Source organism: Botrytis sinoallii, assembly GCF_014898435.1.
Source record: "Botrytis sinoallii strain Bc 23 chromosome Unknown BSIN_002, whole genome shotgun sequence".
In the NCBI taxonomy this organism is placed as follows: domain Eukaryota; kingdom Fungi; phylum Ascomycota; class Leotiomycetes; order Helotiales; family Sclerotiniaceae; genus Botrytis; species Botrytis sinoallii.
In genome coordinates, this window is record NW_024066029.1 from 995,727 (window position 1) to 1,014,271 (window position 18,545).

Below are 18,545 nucleotides of genomic sequence, written 5' to 3' on the forward strand. Positions count from 1 at the left end.
TGAGGGGTCTGAGGAGTTGTTATAGGGAGAGAGAAAGAGAGACTTTTGTGGAAAGAATATTGAAGGGAAGAGCTAAAGATAGCACGCTGGTAAGGGGACGAAAAGCGATGGCTTGGGTCTGATTGTAGTTCTACACTTGAGAGAAGTGGGGGCGGGGAGGGAGGTTTATTGGATATCGTAGGGTAGATGGTCAGATTGTTGTATGTGGATACTATAGGTCGATATGTACTGTTGTCTTTTCAAGGATAATTGAGAAACAGTGCTGTGTATAGAATTCAATATATCAAGGTAGTAAGTAGTGTGTACGCTGAGTGTGTATGTGCTAGCGATTGAATGGGTTTTAACTACATACTGATCTTGGTGTTCGGTTCTCCGTGTATACGAATGCTATTTTGTGAAGATGATTATGTATGAGGTGCCTATGTAGGCTTAGTTTACTATATATGGTCTTGGCTTCGCTTTCTTGCAACCCTTTACATAGGGTTGAAGATGGTGGCTTATATATACTTACTTACGCTTAATATGTTAATCCCCACGACTGGGGTCATCCGGTGGTTAGTTGGAATTCACTCTTTAACAGATGACTCTGACTTGTACCACTATACCAAATGTGAAGATATATAAGTCGCCTTACTTCTCTCCATCTTTTTCTCTTCTGTGCCCCATCTGCAGGTCCCTGTTCAAGAATGAACAACAAGGGCATTCGGCAGTTGGTATCTTTTGAGATAAACCTGGGTATGTATAGTTCGGAGAATATTAAGTAAGTAGTCTTTCCGTAAAGCTGGTGGTAAAATTCGTCGTTTATGGGTTTTCGACAATGATTGAGGTTAATAGCCGAGGTTCACTCCTGGGGATTGACAATGAATGCATTGAGTAAATATGTTGATTAATGTGAATAAGTGACAACAACTTCACCGTATTATTAGTAGAATATATTCTAATCTTACCTATCATGAACATGAGAATATATTCCGGATCATGATCAGTTGAAAACTTCATAAAAATAGACAAGCAACATCTAATCCCTCCCCATCGCTAGTCTTGTCATGATGCTTTTGTCGTCTTGTCGTTCTTCTTATAGCACGCTTGCAAAAACTTATAATTATATGAATGTCATATGTCATACATAATACAGTAGTTAGAGAACTACGAGCCTAGAATATGCCCCAGCCGCCTGCACCAAAATGCAAAAACATTTTCCGGTACGGGGAATTGAACCCCGGTCTCCCGCGAGTTGATTGAAGCTCGAGAGCTTCGAATGAGAGGCGGAAATGCTAGCCACTACACCATGCCGGATGTTTAGTCGATTGACGAAAGTAGAGCTTTTTGTTGAGAATATCTTGTACGTTTTTAGAGTGGGGCGAAGAGAATTTTGATAGCAGAAATTTTAAGCGAGGGACGTGGGGGCTGGCTTGGCTTGGGTGGGGGTGAGATGAATGGAATGTTATAAATTGAGAGATGGAAATTTTGAGGTTGTAATTATTGTGATATCAATCCTGAACAAATATTGCTACATGGTCTTGAGGGGTGCTGTTTTGTCTCTAGATGAATCATATCGATTTTATGCAGAATCTTCGGGAGTGACGACTATGAAAAGGTCCATGTGTTTTTTTCTGACTTAAGAAACTACATTGAGCGATGACTTTTAAGCGCTGTTCTTCAAATTTGAGTGCCGTCCATCTAATCGTTAATGTCTGTGAAGAATTGACTATAAATGATGGTATTTGGATAGTATTCTCGCTGTTGTCAAATTTTCCCTCCCCAAACTCATCTGCCGAATTTACTCCGCCGTCGATCACTTCACTTAAGATATCGTCTGGCTCCAGTATCATTTTTTGATAGTGTTATAGCGATTTCGTGTTTAATACAGAGCACGAGATGTTGGAGCTAAGATGATGTTGTTTCGTATTGTCAAAGGAATGTACACTCCGTTTCTGATAAATATCTATACCCGCTTTGGTGTGTGGGTCATATCTGCGTTAAAAGCAATTAGAGCATTTTGAATACAGCAATGCTATATTTAATTGAGAACCTGATGATTTGAAGTAGGTATCTACAGCTATATCACGGGCGGAGAAATTCCCTATACCGGCTCGCCTTACTGGTATTCACTATCTCGATCGTGAATCTTTGTAATTCTTCGGACATAAAATACGCTCCAGAGGTCGAAGACCATACCTCGAATCTTTGTTACCATCATTACATAGACCTTAGGGCTTGTTGAACTACCATCCGAAAATTCTGTAAGAATCCTTCTGTTCCGATGACGTGAAAGCTGGGTCAACAGAGCCCCAAGACTGTAAGGTTCTTGTATTGTTAGTAACATCTCAAGCACCATAGATATTCGAAGTCTATTGTCGACAACAAGAATCTCCTGTTATTTCTTCTCATTCTTTTATTGTCGTTGCCAAACAAGAAGATATCTATCAATTTCCAACCTCAAAGTACGAGTACTTTGGCATAATCAATCTCATTCATTCTTCTTGAAATTAGAGATATCGAAGGAATTTCGCTCCCACAGAGCATTTTTTTAATAATTTCAAATCAAAACCACGTACTGTGTTGACTGGAAGATGTGCATGGATTTATTTATAACCTTCCTGTAGCTGCTGGAAGCCGAGGGCTCGGAAGAAGTGAATAGCCTCGTTTTGCCATTTGACTATGTAAGTTTAGCAAACGATACTTTCCCCTCACTCGCCCCATCTATTGATACCACGAAATCCACTGAATACCCTACTGCTCCTCTCAAGGTTCACTACTCCAGTACAAGCTAGCAAAATTTCTTCCTCTTTCGTCCCACTTGATGATTATTTAAGCTCCCTCTAGATTCAAGGTTTGGAGGGATCAAACAGGGAAAAGATGCTTATCTGGTTGGCTATAGGGCCTGGGCTCTAAGACCTGGCGAGAAGGCTCAAATGTTTGTTAACATTCCTACTAAATTGACCATTGTTAGTTGAGAGAAATATTGTGCAAAAATTATGTCTATTATCTCATCGTCTCTCGAAAAATGAGATTGACAACAGCAATCTTTTATTTTCATCGTCTCATCTTACAACCTTTCCGTCATCAATATCCTCCAACACTGTTTGTCCTTCCTACTGTTCTGTTTCTACTTATTGGAATTGAAGCTGTACGTACTGTTTTACATATTCTGGCTTGAAATATCTGTCGAGCTTAAGGCGTACGATCGATTCCAGACCTTGTTCTGAATATCTGTCCATTCTTTTCCTTGTAATACCCATGTAGGCAGGAATCTTTTCTCTTTTGCAGGTCTCCACGTAGCTCAACCCGCAGTGGGCGGTGCAAACTGTGGAGCTTGAATATAGATGATGAATTCAGCTGATTTGATCTTCACGCTCCTCATGCTCGTGCTCGTGAGAATCAAGAAGTGAAGCTGCATTTTGATAACTAGTTGATATCTCAATCACCTAGAACCAAGAATCAAAATTACTTCTGGTTAAGATACTCTCATTGATCCAGAGCTTCAAAAATGCAAAGCGGCCCTTGGTTATTGCGAATGCAGACGGACAGGACAGATTGATTTCTTCAGGACATTAACATGCAGCTGCGCTGCGATGATCTTGTCTGACTCAAAACTTGTGATACATTGTACAAATGCTTTCTCGACAACTAGAAGATGTGTATGATACAAGATGACAGTAACACACAATTTGTTAATATCATTTGTTTTCCCCTCTCGCTATCAAAGGTCAAACGATGATTCAAACAATACATATTCAAACACCCCCAGACGAAACCTTTTGACCTTCCATAACATCCAGTATAGAGCAGATTCCGGTGTAGGATTACAAGTTATCAGCACTTGAAATCCATAACAGATCACTAATAGAATACGTAGCTACTTAAGCATGATACCAGCTGGTTGTATTTGATCGACTTCTGTAAAGACTGAGAGAAAATTCTTCTTTGAGTCCTTACTCTCATCTCAATATATTTGATCTTTAAAGTCATTCACTTAAATAAATGAGCTATTCACCTCATATAACTAACATCTTGGAAGGTGCAGTCGGAATAGCTTCGTTTGGGGCCGGAAGGAGCTATTGACTATTTCAAAAATAGGAGGGGTTTACCCGATGCTGATTCTAATACGGAACCCAATCTTAATATTGTTTACAAGTGAATACCAAAAACCAAGATTGATGAAGTATCAGATTGACCATCTCTAGGACAAAGATTTGTGTGGTTTCGACAAAATGTAATTGAAATTCTCGGAAGCGGCATTCACTACTGCCGCTGTACCTACACATGAATGATCTAAGATAGTAAGCTTAGGTATTCTCAACTAAATATCTCTAGTCAAGAAACTCAAAATACGGCTATCTAGTACATCCTCACATATAAGGACGCCCTTCAGCCCCCTTCTGTCACCATCCATTCAAAATACATCAATCCTCCCAACATCTTCGACTTCAATAATATCTAAACCCATTTCCGAAATGGATAGTATTAATTCCCAGCTTTTTCTTTTCCGACAAAATCCATTTCGATTCAATCGATATCTTGCCGTCTCGAGGCCAAGTCCATCGGATGCCTTAAAAAACTCACCCTTGCGCATAGTTCCAAACGATGTGATGCAAATGATTGCTAAACATTTTACTCCTGCATCGGCTGGATCCTTTTTCCTCACTTGTCGACAAATTGGTTTGGTGATTGGAACGCAATACATCGATGGCTTGAAGACTTTGAAAGACGACACACTGGAATTTCTGAATCTTTTGGAACACGATCTTCAAGATCAAATCGCTTGTACTTTCTGCAGGAAGCTTCATAAAATACGAAATGCTGAGAGATCTGCCAAAAAGTCTTATTGCTGGGAAGGATACTCAACTGACCCAGAGATTTCTGGACTTCCAGAATTTGATACAATACCAACTTGTGTAAAAGATGATGAATTGCGCCGGGTGGGTTTGTATGCCCACAAGAATTTTGGCGTTACTATTTCCAAAATGGCAATAAAGCACTACCGACTTTTTGGTAACGATGCTCAAGCCCGGCGGCTCTTAAGACTTTTGTCGGCACCCGAGAACTACTCCGATGATAGATTTTGCAAAAGTTTGAAGACAGAGAAGAAAGGAGAATGCCGTATGAAGAATGGATCCATATTCACCCGGAAACTCATGAATTACAATTGGAAATGCCAAAGTCTTGAAATACCTAGTCACATACCTATTTGCTCTCATCTTCATCTCGCGAAAGTTGGTTCTAAGCTCTGCGCCAGATTATACTGTGCCTACAGTAGACCTGAAGAGATCTGGTCAGCGTTACAACTACCTTGTCAGAAATACACTGCCACCAACGAGAACAACATCTCCCGGGATATTCATTCGGGACTTTTGCAGTGTCGGTATTGTCTAACAGTATTCAACGTTGAATTGAAGCACCATAATCGATACCCTATCTCTCGCTGCACCACGGCACTGTCAATCGTTGTTTACAAGCAGTTCGAGTCGGAGGGAGGTTGGAAGACGCATCTGCCACTTTATGGTTCAGGCGACGGAGAAAGCGTACCGATTGAGTTCTCCAAAGAGAAAATCAGCTCTGTCTTTGAAGTGGATGATACTGGTTTTGGACCTATATTTACTTCTTGGAGTGAGTTTTATCTTGCATGGCACAAAGTGTTTCTGGATGAACTGGAATTGGTTTGTCTTGCAGTGATATTGTCACTATTGTACTGGCATCGTACATAATTCAGGCAACGAACACTCTCTACGACACTCATCTTCGGATAAGCTTCTCGCTAAAAACACTCAATATAGACATAATTCATGAAAATGTATATGATATTCCTAAGATTTCACGAAATGCAACAACCTAGGGAGTAATCTGGTTTCATCTTCCGGAGCAACATCGTCGGCAAGGAACAAACTGGTGTCAAGATAGCTAGAGCTTAAACGATGATTCTGATGTGAGTGTGATGTTAATAGCACTAGACTCGGAACTTTCGAGTCTATTAGAGGTTACAGCGGGGAGAAATTGGAGAAAGTTATGATTCTGGTTTATTGGTGTAGGTGAAAGAACAAGGTGTCTGATAGTCTGGCATAATAAAGATGATCAAATTCTCAAATCGGTTAGAATAAACAAGTAAATCATTTGAGAGAATACATTCGATTGAAATGTTGAACAATTTTCGAATTTCGAATTACTTTTAGATACTTAAAATCTTATATCATTGAATTACTGCTCAGACCATTGAATACTTTGGGAAATAGAGATACAGGGATGTCAAGAGCCCAAACTTTGGTATTATAACCATCTGCTTTTTGTTGTATCCAATCGAGTAAATAAATTCATTAGATGTTATGCTGCTTAGGAAAAAACGAGTGCATTATGCACAGTTTAGTATCCACCAAGTGAACAATTGAACACACTGATACCATAGGTGATACTAAGTTTTTGAAACTTTTACTCATCCAACCCGACCATCTTCAAAGAGTCCAACCACAGTCTACCTTCTTTTTCTTTGTCAAAAGCATGCTCCACATATCCCGGGATATTAGCAACATGATCAAGCTGACGATCAGAAGGATAGAGTCCTGCAACTTCGCAATTCTCTAGGTACACCCCGCCTTTATTCTCAAACTCCTTTCCAATCGCAGCCAACACTGTCGTCGCAGCACCTTGCTCTGGACTTTTCATCGTTTTCCTCATTATCTCTGTGGCATTGTACTCCGCTACGTCTTTCGGGTCAAGATGTCTACTAATTCCAGACGGTATTGCTCCCGGCATCAGCGACGTTGCATGTAACCCTTGCTGACTATAGCGACGATCAATCTCATTGGCCATGTAGATGTTGGCTGTCTTTGATTGCGAGTATGAACCCCATAAGTCATACTCTTCTGGTCTTTTGGTGTAGTTGTAATCATCAAGTCTGATACCCCCATTACGATGGCTGGCGCTGGACACCATAACCACCCGCGAATTAAATGATGGAGAAGCAGAAGATAGTAATATGTCCTTCAGCAGTTGAAAAAGTAGAAAATGTGCCAAATGGTTAACCCCAAATTGCATCTCGAACCCATCCACAGTTGTGTTATAATTTGGAATCGCCATGATTCCAGCATTACACACTAAAATGTTCAATCTAGAGCTTTTTCTTAGAAATTTCTCCGCGCCCAATCTCACCCCAGCTAATGAGCTGAGATCCATTTCCAGAATCTCCACTCGGCCGGGCTCCAAGATATCCTCGAGTACTTTTTCAGCAGTGGTGATGTCCCGTGCAGTTAGATACAATGTCGCACCCGTGGTAGACAGAGCTCTGGCAGTTTCGACCCCAATTCCTGAGGAGCAACCGGTGATCAGGATGATTTTTCCAGTGAGTTTGCCTGTTAGATCCTCATCCTGTACAATCTGCAAGGCGGTTGGACGTGCATCGCCCGGTCCATTAGTTGACTTGTGTGCCTCTGTCCACTTTGAAGGCATATTCTATGTGGTTGCTTGAGGAAGAAGCGTGTAAGGGATTCGAAGATGATGACGGTATTGAAGATGGAAATAAACTCATGCCAAGGATCAAAGAATGGATTTATGTAAGTTATCGCATATCTTTATCGCTTCTCTCAAGAATTGGAGGATGAAAGGAAATGATTATAGAGCCAAGGTTTATGGTACAGGTTACATTGTAAGCCATTGACTGCAATAATCATTGGTCAACAGAGCATCAAAATATGCAGGATTGGACAAAACGAGAAAATCCAAAGGTCCTCAATCTCCGAGGTACCATGTACAGAGAGCTGCCCCCCAGCACTGCCCAAACCAATCCCTCTTGACTTCTGCATCGAAAAGATGTTGTAGATTCTCAGAACAAATGAAATCCTAAGGGCCCATTCGGATCGATTTTTTAGGCAATATAGAGCTATATTTGTTGGTAATATAGATTTAAATAAATGTTTACTAAATACTAATATAATTTAACAATTTATATTAATAAAAAAAGTATTTTACCAAACACTGATATTAAACTACAAAAAACTACAAAATGTGAATTTACAAATTTTGAAAATTTGTATAACAATCTTATCGAGCCTTATCAAATCTGTAATATAACTTTAATCAGTATTTGACAATATTTGTTAATATTTATTACTCTATATTTTATAAATCTATATAATTTAGGCTAAATTATTAATCAACAAATTATTTTGTTAATAAATTAAAAAAACGATTCGAACGGGCCCTAAATTCTCAAGGTTATATCAAAAGACAAATCTATCTGTGCTCACTTATCATTCCAGAAAAAAACCACAATCACCCCACACTACCCCACTATCACCAAAGCTTCACAAGTTTGAACCCACCACAACTTCAAAATTTGACAACAAAACACATTCTTTCAAAAAACATATGAAGATAGAAAAGGCAAAACATTATTGCGTTCGCCGGGAATCGAACCCGGGGCCCATCGAAGTTGTTTCGCACTCGTCCTCTGAAGGCAGAGGTTGATGGCAACGATGGATTTTACCACTAAACCACAAACGCTGATGATTAATTAATAATGCTGGAGGGATTTGCATTATTTGCGTATATGTTATTATTATATTGGGTAGCCAGATAATACACTAGACACAGAGTTTACATTCGATGCTGGTCTGGTTGCATATGCAAGTAGTTGTGTTCCTGAGAAGGGGCGCGCAACTCCACAACTAAGGCATTGGAAGGAGTGTTTTTGGAAGAACTACTCAAATATATGTTCTACTGATGGTATTCGAATCGAGACTTAAATCAGTATTTGGATTTGGTTACATATCCTTTGAATCTATTCGCAAAGAGGAGTCTTTTGTCAATTATCTTAGACGAGCAACATTTTTTCTTCGGAGAGAACGATGAAGGTGACACTTGGTAGATTCTAAATATATAGATTTCGTTGGAACAGTCGATCTTTCTTCATATTTCTTCGTTAACTAAATCTAAACCTAAAAATAATAGTATCAAAGATAGACTCTCGGACCTAGGGTATTTTGTCATTGTCTAACAGACCCTAAACAGGCGGATCAAGCTGGAGAGATCAATCATTTGCTACAACAATGAGAATTTTCTTAGATAGCGTGCTATTTCTAGTTGATTCAATTCAACGTTCTTTGAAAATCAATCTGCCTCCGCGGCGCCGTCACTCATTTGACTGCGACAAACATCCCGTTCAAATGGTCAAGTTAGCTGGCCAGTGTCGTAGCGTGTCTTTCTTCCGAGTATAATCGTATAATCGTAGCAGACCGATCTCCAATCGGAGTCTCATAGACTTTCTGAATGCATGGCGCGTATCTGAAGTATTTACCTCGATTTAGACAACCTCGAATGTTTGGATGCCACTTTTAGTCCAAATAGATTCCATAAATTTACCAAAAGTAGAATCACCGATTCCACCACCGACTGCTATACCACCTTTATCAAACGTGGCAATACCCACTCTCTCATATACCTCTGAAGTTTCTGATTGCCTCAAAACTAGTGCTAAATGACGGTGATCATTACGCCTAACACCTTGAAATGAATTGATCCACAGGCAATGTAATTCTCCACAATCGACTCTATCTTTGATAATTTTTGACAACGCCAGTGGGATATCTGCCATCAGCTTCCCAAAATCTTGATTGTCTTTTATCGCTCGACGCTTTGCTTTGATATCATGGAAGAACAATTTGTAACATTGGAATTCCTCGTAGAATAATTCTACTTTTGTTGGTGTAACGGATCTTCCCTGCAAAACAATCTTTCCACTTTTAACACCACCGTATATGTTAGACGGATCGATTAGAGTTGTATAGCAATCCAAAATTTTAAAATCGGGGGCTATACCACCAGTACTGTAGTGGTTCCCTATGTTAACACCCTGACCTGGCTTCCCACTTGGTATAAATTTTGAATCCAGAGAAGCCCATGACCACGTTGGCGCATTGTATGGGACAATCCGAACTACCTCACGAGGTTCATTCTCCGGAAAGATCACACGCCACAGCAAATCATGATGCAGGTTGTCTTCCCAAAGACCAGCAAAATAGCGCGATGTTGTCGATTTCCCATTCTTTATCCTACGTTCATGGCTCTCGAAATGAGACGCAATCCCTGCAATAGCTGGGAGCCGATCTGCTGGCTTACTGAGATTGAGCTTGGAATATTCATCAATTATGCCCCACTGTCCGAACCATTGATCTTTTTTCTCTCGGTGGCTATAGTTGTGATATCTTGGTACTGTATCAAGGCCAAAATGAATATCACACGGGCATATACAAACGACCATGCTGCCGCATTCCCAGATCATTTCTGCTGATGTGAAGTGTACAGTTCGAGGTGCCAGGAAACGTTCTTGATATGCCCACGCTCGGGACATCTGGACAATGTTAGCCTAACTCTTCTGCATGCCCTTCTGAAACGCCTACCAGAGGACCTTCTATACGTAGTTCGGAATCGTGAAAGTGGCTGTGATCTATCTCCTGCATATATATCGAATAATCGCCATGATTTGAAGTACTTCCTGACCACCGAATCTCACGCGGGGTCCCCAAGAATCCATCCTCCTCATTCCAGCCGTCATAGAAAAGGCCAACAGTACTGTCCTTGCAAGCAGTTGCAGCTATATTCAAGAAACTAGAAGAGTAAATCTGTGCCATCCTGGAAGCTTCTAAATTCCAATCTTCTTCACTATCTTGGATGATGCAAAGTGAATCAATCCATATATAGTTTATGTTCAGGTGGTAGGTGATAACTACAGCATCTCGGAATGTTTTTGGTAAAGAGTCAAGAACAATCCCAGATGCTCTATCGGATACAGTGGCCTTTGAGGTCGTAATAGGCGCATGGTCTGCATCGCCCCAACAGTGACTTAGGGTTGTGTACTTTTGGCCTTTTCCATTGCTGTGAACCAAGTAAACTTTACCATCAGGGCCAACCCGACTAACATCTAGCACACGAGTAGGTAGCACTGGCATGATAAGTTCGCTGACTTCGTGGCATTGATGGCCTATAAGAGCGGAACTATCAAGGCTCACGCACTGGCTGAGCCACTTTTTGATATGGCAAATTGCATTCCACATCTCAACTCGCGGAGGAATATGTTGCTGGGGTGCAAAGCAAGGCCATGGTGAAGGTTGACCTTGGAGTTTCAGTTATAGAATTTCCAGTGTAAGTTATTGCAGAATTGTCGAGGCGGTCTTACCAGACAAGGTGCGGAGGCTGACACAGTACTCTCTTTGGGGAGATTCCTTCCCATCCAAAGAAACTACCGCAGCTAAGTAGCCATATTGGAAAGAAAATTTCAAGAAAGTCGCACATTCCACTTTGTAAGTTGCAACTTTCAAGAGGATTGAACACAGCTCGCAGCCTTCTGCTGCTGTTTTCCTCATCGTAAACACTCCGATATATCGATTCCCAGGCTTTAACTTGGTTGGGTCAAACGGGTGTAATACCGAACAGGTTTTACATGATCTTTGTGTCAAATCCTTACCTTGCGCATAGTGTAGCAGCGTATGGTTATCGGCCAAACGGTTGTTATCTCCTTCTCGTTCATGGTCGTCTAATGTTACGTCGCCCGTGCTCTGATGTTGTTGAAGTTGCTCAGAATTCTTCTCTTGCTGCAGTCTCTTGCGCATCATAATTCTGTTTATTAGCTTCATAATTTGTCTCCCGCGGCGAATTATCCAATTATCGGCTTGGTATTCTAGATTCAAATTCTGAAGTAGTTGTTGTTCATTTGAGTGGAGTCGCTTGATATTACGGACAACGCCAGGAGATCCAGCTCTCTCCAGAAATTCGGTGTTCCGGAGTAAGATGTTGCTGCGTTGTCATCTACCCGCTGGCTAGATCTTATCGAAAATAAAAGCAGCAAGCCATGCTGTCCTATCACGTGGTATACTAGTGATGCTCCACTCGAGTCACTCTCCTCTCTTCTCCTCTCTGCTCCACTCTTCGTATTTCAACATCCTCTCTGAGGGTTTTTTACATCTGCCGCAGGATCGTCTTTCACGGAGTATACTCCGTAGATAAAGCAAGTCGATATATGGTCAGACCGTATTCAAATACGATCGATGTTTGCGTTCGTAACGCAGCAACGCTTATATCCTTTTTCTCATTGTCCAAAGAGTTAATCTTCTAGACTTCGCAATGTTTTCGGGACAAACATCCTAAGTATCGAGATAAAAAGTTCTTTTAGTTCCAAGGCACACTGTCCATGAAACTATCAGGCAAACGACATCGGTATTTATTGGATCGCAGACAAGACAACATCGATTAGATCGGTGGGCCTCGGGATGATAGAGGTCGACGGCTTAACATAGTCTTGTGAACATCAAGCTTTGCTCTCGCTATTTTCCCACTATATGAGGGCCAATCAAGGCCTCCGAAAACACATTATACTTCTAATTGACAGTTACACGTACCTGCATCTGCCGAATTATTCCATCAAGTGGCTATGGTTACAATTAGAGGTGGGTACCCCCCGGACCAGTGCTTAAGCGAGCACACCTTTCACATACACAACGGGACGGGCAGCTCGATTCGGCAGTTTATTGCCGACCTGGGGCCCCGGATTTCAATATTGGGTTAATCACAATTCTTAAACACTCTGGCTTACCCCGCAGATCTAATTACCAAGATCAACCTATGTGCTGCCGATTGGAGCGCATGGAATATCTTTATACCTGCAGGTCTTGGGATCCGGTATTGGATATAAACATCTGCAGCTACAAGATCCGCTGAGTTAGTTCGGAGAACTAACTAATAACACATATTCGTTCTAATTAAACCTGGCACGGGTCACTGAAGTGGCGGGCATTTCCTCCACTAATTGTGGACATAGTACACATATTCTACTGGCAATACCTATGATTAGTTCTGCGGGGTGCATTCGGGATGACCCGAGTTCTCCATCAAACTGCTGCTGTTGTTTCTTTAGCACTGTACAAGTCAGACCTCGTGACGCGTATAATACTTGTTCCGCGAGCATCAGAGGTGGAATAAAAAGTTCCATATGACTCTTGGTCCTCGGAAATTCCGATGAGTGGCTACCTCAGAGTAATTGTCAATACGACTAGGTAGGTGCATGGTATGCGTACCAATCAGGAGCATGCAAGCTAAGCTTCACAAAGTTGATGAAGATAATTAAAGGCACCCAAGACGCCGACCTTACAGTTTTCAGTTCTACGTTAGTGGCCATCTAAGCTTCTCGTTAATGATCTGAGAACTTTCAAGCGTGCCTCACATCGTCGTTCCGCCATCAAAGTGATTAGATATGTTTTCACGTCAAAGACTTCAACGCGCTCGCGCACTTGCTCTAGGCCTTGTTGCCGCTAGCCCTCTCGTTGCCGCTGGACCCTGCGATATCTACTCCTCTGGTGGAACTCCGTGTGGTAAGCCTTCAATTGATTACTTCAGAGCTCGTTACGTTGTAAAGGTTCCTGATGACTGACCCTTCAATCTTACAGTTGCCGCACATAGTACTACTCGCGCTTTGTACAGTGCTTTCAGTGGCTCGCTTTACCAGGTAAGCAATTAGATGCTCAACATCATAGTCTTTGGTAAACAATTGCTGACTCTTCGATGTACTAGGTGAAACGTGGCTCAGATGGAACAACTAAAGACATTGCACCTCTAGCTGCAGGAGGAGTGGCCAACGCTGCTTCTCAAGACACTTTCTGCGCTAACACCACCTGTCTCATCACAATAATCTACGATCAGTCTGGTCGTGGTAACCACCTCACCCAAGCTCCTCCTGGAGGATTTGACGGTCCTGATGTGAACAGTTACGATAACTTGGCCTCAGCAATTGGCGCACCAGTCACACTCAACGGCCAGAAAGCATACGGAGTCTTCATTTCACCCGGAACAGGCTACCGCAATAATGCTCCTAGTGGAATAGCCAAAGGTGATGCAGCGGAGGGTATGTACGCAGTTCTCGATGGAACGCACTACAATGGTGGCTGCTGTTTCGATTACGGTAACGCAGAGACTAGCAGTACTGACACTGGTAACGGTCACATGGAAGCCATCTACTTTGGTGACAGTACGGGTTGGGGATCAGGAGCCGGCAGTGGTCCTTGGCTCATGGCCGATCTTGAGAACGGCTTATTCTCTGGTCTGAGCGCTGGTGTCAACACTGGGGATCCATCAATCACCTCCCGTTTCTTCACTGCAGTCGTCAAGGGAGGACCAAATTTGTGGGCCATTCGAGGTGCCAACGCTGCATCTGGCGGTCTGTCGACGTACTACAGTGGTGTGCGCCCAAGTGCGAAGGGATATAACCCAATGAGCAAAGAAGGTGCTATTATCCTCGGAATCGGCGGAGACAACAGTGTAAGCGCTCAGGGAACCTTCTACGAGGGTGTGATGACCACTGGATATCCTTCTGATGCCACCGAGAACTCGGTGCAGGCCAACATCGTAGCTGCTAAATATGCTACCACATCATTGACCAGCGGAACTGCTCTCACCGTTGGTAACTCGATCTCTCTTCGGGCTACTACCGCCGGGTACACAACACGCTACATTGCACACACCGGGGCCAGCGTGAACACTCAAGTCGTTTCGTCATCCAGCACCACCGCGCTCAAAAAGCAAGCTAGCTGGTATGTTCGCGCCGGTCTTGCAAACAGCGCCTGTTTCTCCTTTGAGTCAAACGATACCCCCGGCAGCTACATCAGACACTACAACTTCGGACTTTTGCTCAATGCCAATGACGGCTCCAAGGCGTTCCGCGAAGATGCCACATTCTGCCCACAAGCTGGTCTTAATGGCCAAGGTAGCTCGATCAGAGCTTGGAGTTACCCTACTCGCTATTTCCGTCACTACAACAACGTACTTTACGCTGCTAACAACGGTGGAGTTCACACCTTCGATGTTGCCGCCTCGTTCAACGACGACGTAAGCTTTGTTGTCAGCACCGGCTTTGCTTAGAGTCTTAACCTAATACCCCCCAAATGCTGAGCGTTTCATCGATTTTCTTCGGTATGAATTGGTCCACGGCTTGTTCGTTCACATCAGTCTATTGAAACATAATAGTATGTAATTACACACGTTATACGGCTAGTCTAGGCAGTATTTCCCACAAGGTTTATATAGTCATTGGTGTAAAAATCTCTCATAGCACATCTGTATATATATATATTGGTACGATACATAGCAACAGAATCCAAAAGTCAAATTCAATCTTTTTAGATCCCACATATGATACTACCAGATCTCAAACAGACTTTCCTCAAATAGATTTGAACGTGGGCTATGTTTAGAGACCTCGCCAACAATGGTGCCTCCTACCACTCCAGGCTTCAAATGCAAGATCTGGAATTGATCAGCCCCTAGCGGCTAGGAATACAAGAGAAAGCTGGAGATATCATGAGAAATTGGTTGACTGCGTTTGTCTTGGCACACGATTGTTTCCACCTTTCGATCTCGTCCCCGGACCATTCACCAAGTCTTGGAAAGTGATCTCGTCGCCGCCCCATGTGTGCGAAAGTATGGTATATTTTAGTACGTCTGCGTAGGACGTAGCCAGGCTGAGCCTGTCAGCGCTGATCCTTTTCAAAAGCCTGAAACCTCAACGCGCCTGTCTCGAAAATCCACTTACTCTTGCATTCCGTTCTGGCTGTAGAATCATGTGGCAATTGCTGTTCTGCAAGTCAATGGATGAAGATTCATCACTAATTGATTGAGAGGCAATATATATATATATACAATAAGCTTAGTGGTAGTAAATAGATACGAGGCGTATTTACATTTTTCCTAACAGTTTGTGAAAAGTAAAGTACCCAGGGTATACCATGACCATATTCCAATAGAATAGTCCCAATGTATTCATTCCAACGCGCCAAACCAATCATATCAATTGCAGGAAGTACAAGTATAAGATCACCATAAAGATGTCTCCAGGTCTGAAACAATAATCTACTCCTTCATGCCAGAGCTCTCACTTACACCTCTCCCATATTCAAACGCACCCATTTCTCCTCTCTCCGACCTCAAGGCCGATGTTCTTCTCTTCCTCCTCCATACTACCAGCACCACCTCCAGTAGCGCAATAACGGCATATACACCCGCCATGACAGCTACGTCAAGAATCTGGTCGCTAACTGGATATTTGCTCTCCTTTCTCCCATCGTAGCCATATTGTTGTTTCAATCCAATAACCTGCACAGCACTCATGACAATTCCTCCTGTCCAAATCAACATATTTATTCCCTGCCACCACCTCACACGTCGTTGTATTCCTTCACTCCAAAACAAAGCAGCCGAGAGAAGGATTCCGGCATAGGCGAATGGCAATAAACCAATGCCATAGTGAAGGTTAGTCAACCGCACGATTTCCAGAGTAAGCATGGCGATGTTTGCAAAAATGAGGAAGTAGTAAATGATAAGGAAGATGAGGTAGAGACATGAGGAGCGGGTATTGGAGCGCAAGTGTGCGGTGGAGGGGTTATAGTTGATTTTGCGGTGGTGTAGCCCTAGAGCAAAGAGGATAGGTACGAAGGCGAGAGCGAGCCAAGTTGGAAGGGGAATGAGGATAACGTCTGTGAAACAAGTTGTGGGGAGGGTTGAGGAATTGAGGTGGGAGGCTGGGCCCTGGAAAAACTGTCAGTGGATGCGGAGCTGAAGGGAAATGTATTGGGACGTACGAAGCCCTCGGGTCTGTTTGTACAGAGCATTCTGTAGAGGATTTCTAGTTGTGACGATGATAGATAATGCGCAATGAGTTTCCTGCGTCTGATTCAATGTCGCGGCTTTGATGGTTTGTTTCGAAGGTTCTCCGGATTTTCCGCAGGCACAAAATTCGTCCCAAGTCTCTAGGTACTTGTGTATCTTGTGTCAAGACTATTCAATTATTCATCCGATCTTCGAAACAATCAAGCCATATCGAGACAAGAATTCGTTCGTTTGTGTAAGATTTCGATCGTCGTGTTCGTCTCAAATCCTACCCGTCGTGTCTCACAGTGTCTCCTTCGTGTTGTAAACAATGGTTTTCTCTCGGAAATAAAGAGAACCTTGTGATGCTATCACGCAGGTATAGAAAAATAGGAGAAAGTAAAGTAGAAATAAAGGTATATTACCAAAAGTAAGGAAAATAAATGTCAAAGGAACTTGACCTACGCATGTAACTAGAGGCGTTCGGGATGTTTCTCTCCCGGAGGATCAACGACTAGTATGTCTTAGTGAAGGCCAGACGACCAGAGCTTAGGATATTAAGCTTATAGTGGTGCCGTGAGATATGGGACGTGAGGGTCCGGGGACGGCAATCCTATCAATTCATCGATTGATTTGTGTTTTTCGTCTTAAAAGCTCAATCCCTTGTGAATTCTCTGCAGTGTTCATAGAGAATCGACACGGTGCCCACATGGCCTTTCGTGCGAGAGGAAGCAATAAGAGCGAGGGAAAGTTGTCATGTGTTTGAAAGACGTCATGTTCTCGGCTATGAAGACATCCACCAAGATACTTATCGGGCTCGTCGGGGTGTCTTGTTGATATGGGTCAAACCTTATGATGTCGTTGGAAAGCATTTAGGGAGGAACAGTGGGACGTGGACAGAGGATCTTATTGATCATAATTTTAAAAATAAAACGGCGTCCGAAGTATTGCCTATGCGAAAGCATCATCTAAAAGCGGCGTCAATTACCCCGTAATTTACCCGTATCGGGTCAAGAAGAACCTTAGGTGCTGCTGCTCTGCTCAAGACTTTCTGAATAGGTAGATACCTAAGCAAAGTAAACCTATGAAAAAACTCATGTATTATCACAATTTCGAATTCACACATGTCATTCGTCTCGGGACCAACTTTACCTTCATTAAGCGGATCCAATTTCAAAGATTCATCGGTAATTTACTGTTCACAGCTTTCTTCCTTCCGACCCCTTCACTTGCCGAGGATGAGGAAAACAAGTCGCACCGAACCACATCATCAACTCAATGTTTCTTGAAAGCCGTGCCCTTTCTATCAGTCGCCTGCGTCCTTGTCCTTTTCCTGAAATTTTAGATCTTTCCATTTTCTTCCTTAAGCCTGTTAGACATTCTTTCGGCTCCTGATTGGCCTCTTCATGCTGCTATCGACAGCAAACGATGTTTAGGAAAACTCATGACCGTGTTGAGCTTTAAGCATTTCTATGAGGGTTTTTGCCTTTCTTCTAACTACCTAGCTTCGGCAATCTCCAGGACTACACCATTGCCAAAGTAAACTTCAATTTGGAAAATATTATCTCATTTCGACAAAGCGTCGGCCCTTCAACTCAATCTTTCGTGGGCAAATCATGACTGAGTATTCGTATACAGCAAAACCTCTCCGTAAGGATCCCCCTATAAAAATAACCTCTCTATAAGGATATATTTTTCGATCCCAAAAAAATTTAGGCCTAAAAAAGGCCTATATCCTTGAAAACTCTTTATTAAAATATCCTTATAATTCTCAATCCCAGAATCACATATATCCTTATTGAACCAATAAAATCATTAGAATCAACTATTATATAATAAACATATCTGGATTTTAAAAAGATTTCTTATTAAAACCCTAAAAATGTCACAGAACTTACCCAATCAAAACTAATCAAAAAAAAATTTAC

The 18,545-nt window shown here is 42.4% G+C and overlaps 5 protein-coding genes across 5 annotated transcripts; 2 read left to right on the top strand and 3 right to left on the bottom strand.

The window, feature by feature from the left end:
- Window positions 1–4,457: 4,457 nt before the first annotated feature.
- On the top strand, window positions 4,458–5,708 carry EAF02_001462 (uncharacterized protein; the record flags this gene model as incomplete). The annotated part of the gene is made up of 1 exon (XM_038897510.1): window positions 4,458–5,708. The coding sequence occupies one exon, from the start codon at window positions 4,458–4,460 to the stop codon at window positions 5,706–5,708; it is 1,251 nt and encodes a 416-aa protein (XP_038762485.1).
- Window positions 5,709–6,423: 715 nt separating this feature from the next.
- Window positions 6,424–7,440, bottom strand: EAF02_001463 (uncharacterized protein; the record flags this gene model as incomplete). The annotated part of the gene is made up of 1 exon (XM_038897511.1): window positions 6,424–7,440. One exon carries the CDS (start codon window positions 7,438–7,440, stop codon window positions 6,424–6,426), a length of 1,017 nt encoding a protein of 338 aa, XP_038762486.1.
- A 1,449-nt stretch (window positions 7,441–8,889) lies between these two features.
- EAF02_001464 (uncharacterized protein) lies at window positions 8,890–11,621 on the bottom strand (the record flags this gene model as incomplete). Its single annotated transcript, XM_038897512.1, has 3 exons — window positions 8,890–10,339; window positions 10,389–11,101; window positions 11,165–11,621. 3 exons carry the CDS (start codon window positions 11,619–11,621, stop codon window positions 9,293–9,295), a joined length of 2,217 nt encoding a protein of 738 aa, XP_038762487.1. The 3' UTR covers window positions 8,890–9,292.
- A 1,613-nt stretch (window positions 11,622–13,234) lies between these two features.
- On the top strand, window positions 13,235–14,895 carry EAF02_001465 (uncharacterized protein; the record flags this gene model as incomplete). Its single annotated transcript, XM_038897513.1, has 3 exons — window positions 13,235–13,352; window positions 13,428–13,486; window positions 13,552–14,895. The coding sequence occupies 3 exons, from the start codon at window positions 13,235–13,237 to the stop codon at window positions 14,893–14,895; spliced, it is 1,521 nt and encodes a 506-aa protein (XP_038762488.1).
- A 799-nt stretch (window positions 14,896–15,694) lies between these two features.
- EAF02_001466 (uncharacterized protein) lies at window positions 15,695–17,495 on the bottom strand. The gene is made up of 3 exons (XM_038897514.1): window positions 17,083–17,495; window positions 16,611–16,932; window positions 15,695–16,557 (listed from the first exon to the last, which is right to left on the bottom strand). Exons 2-3 carry the CDS (start codon window positions 16,638–16,640, stop codon window positions 15,883–15,885), a joined length of 705 nt encoding a protein of 234 aa, XP_038762489.1. The 5' UTR covers window positions 16,641–16,932; window positions 17,083–17,495; the 3' UTR covers window positions 15,695–15,882.
- Window positions 17,496–18,545: the final 1,050 nt, after the last annotated feature.

Bases quoted from the DNA above. Each gene is read 5' to 3' on its own strand.
- EAF02_001466 (XM_038897514.1), bottom strand. From the start codon at position 16,640: ATGCTCTGTACAAACAGACCCGAGGGCTTC. The intron at 16,558-16,610 runs GTACGTCCCAAT...CAGTTTTTCCAG, and splicing joins CAAACAGACCCGAGGGCTTC to GGCCCAGCCTCCCACCTCAA.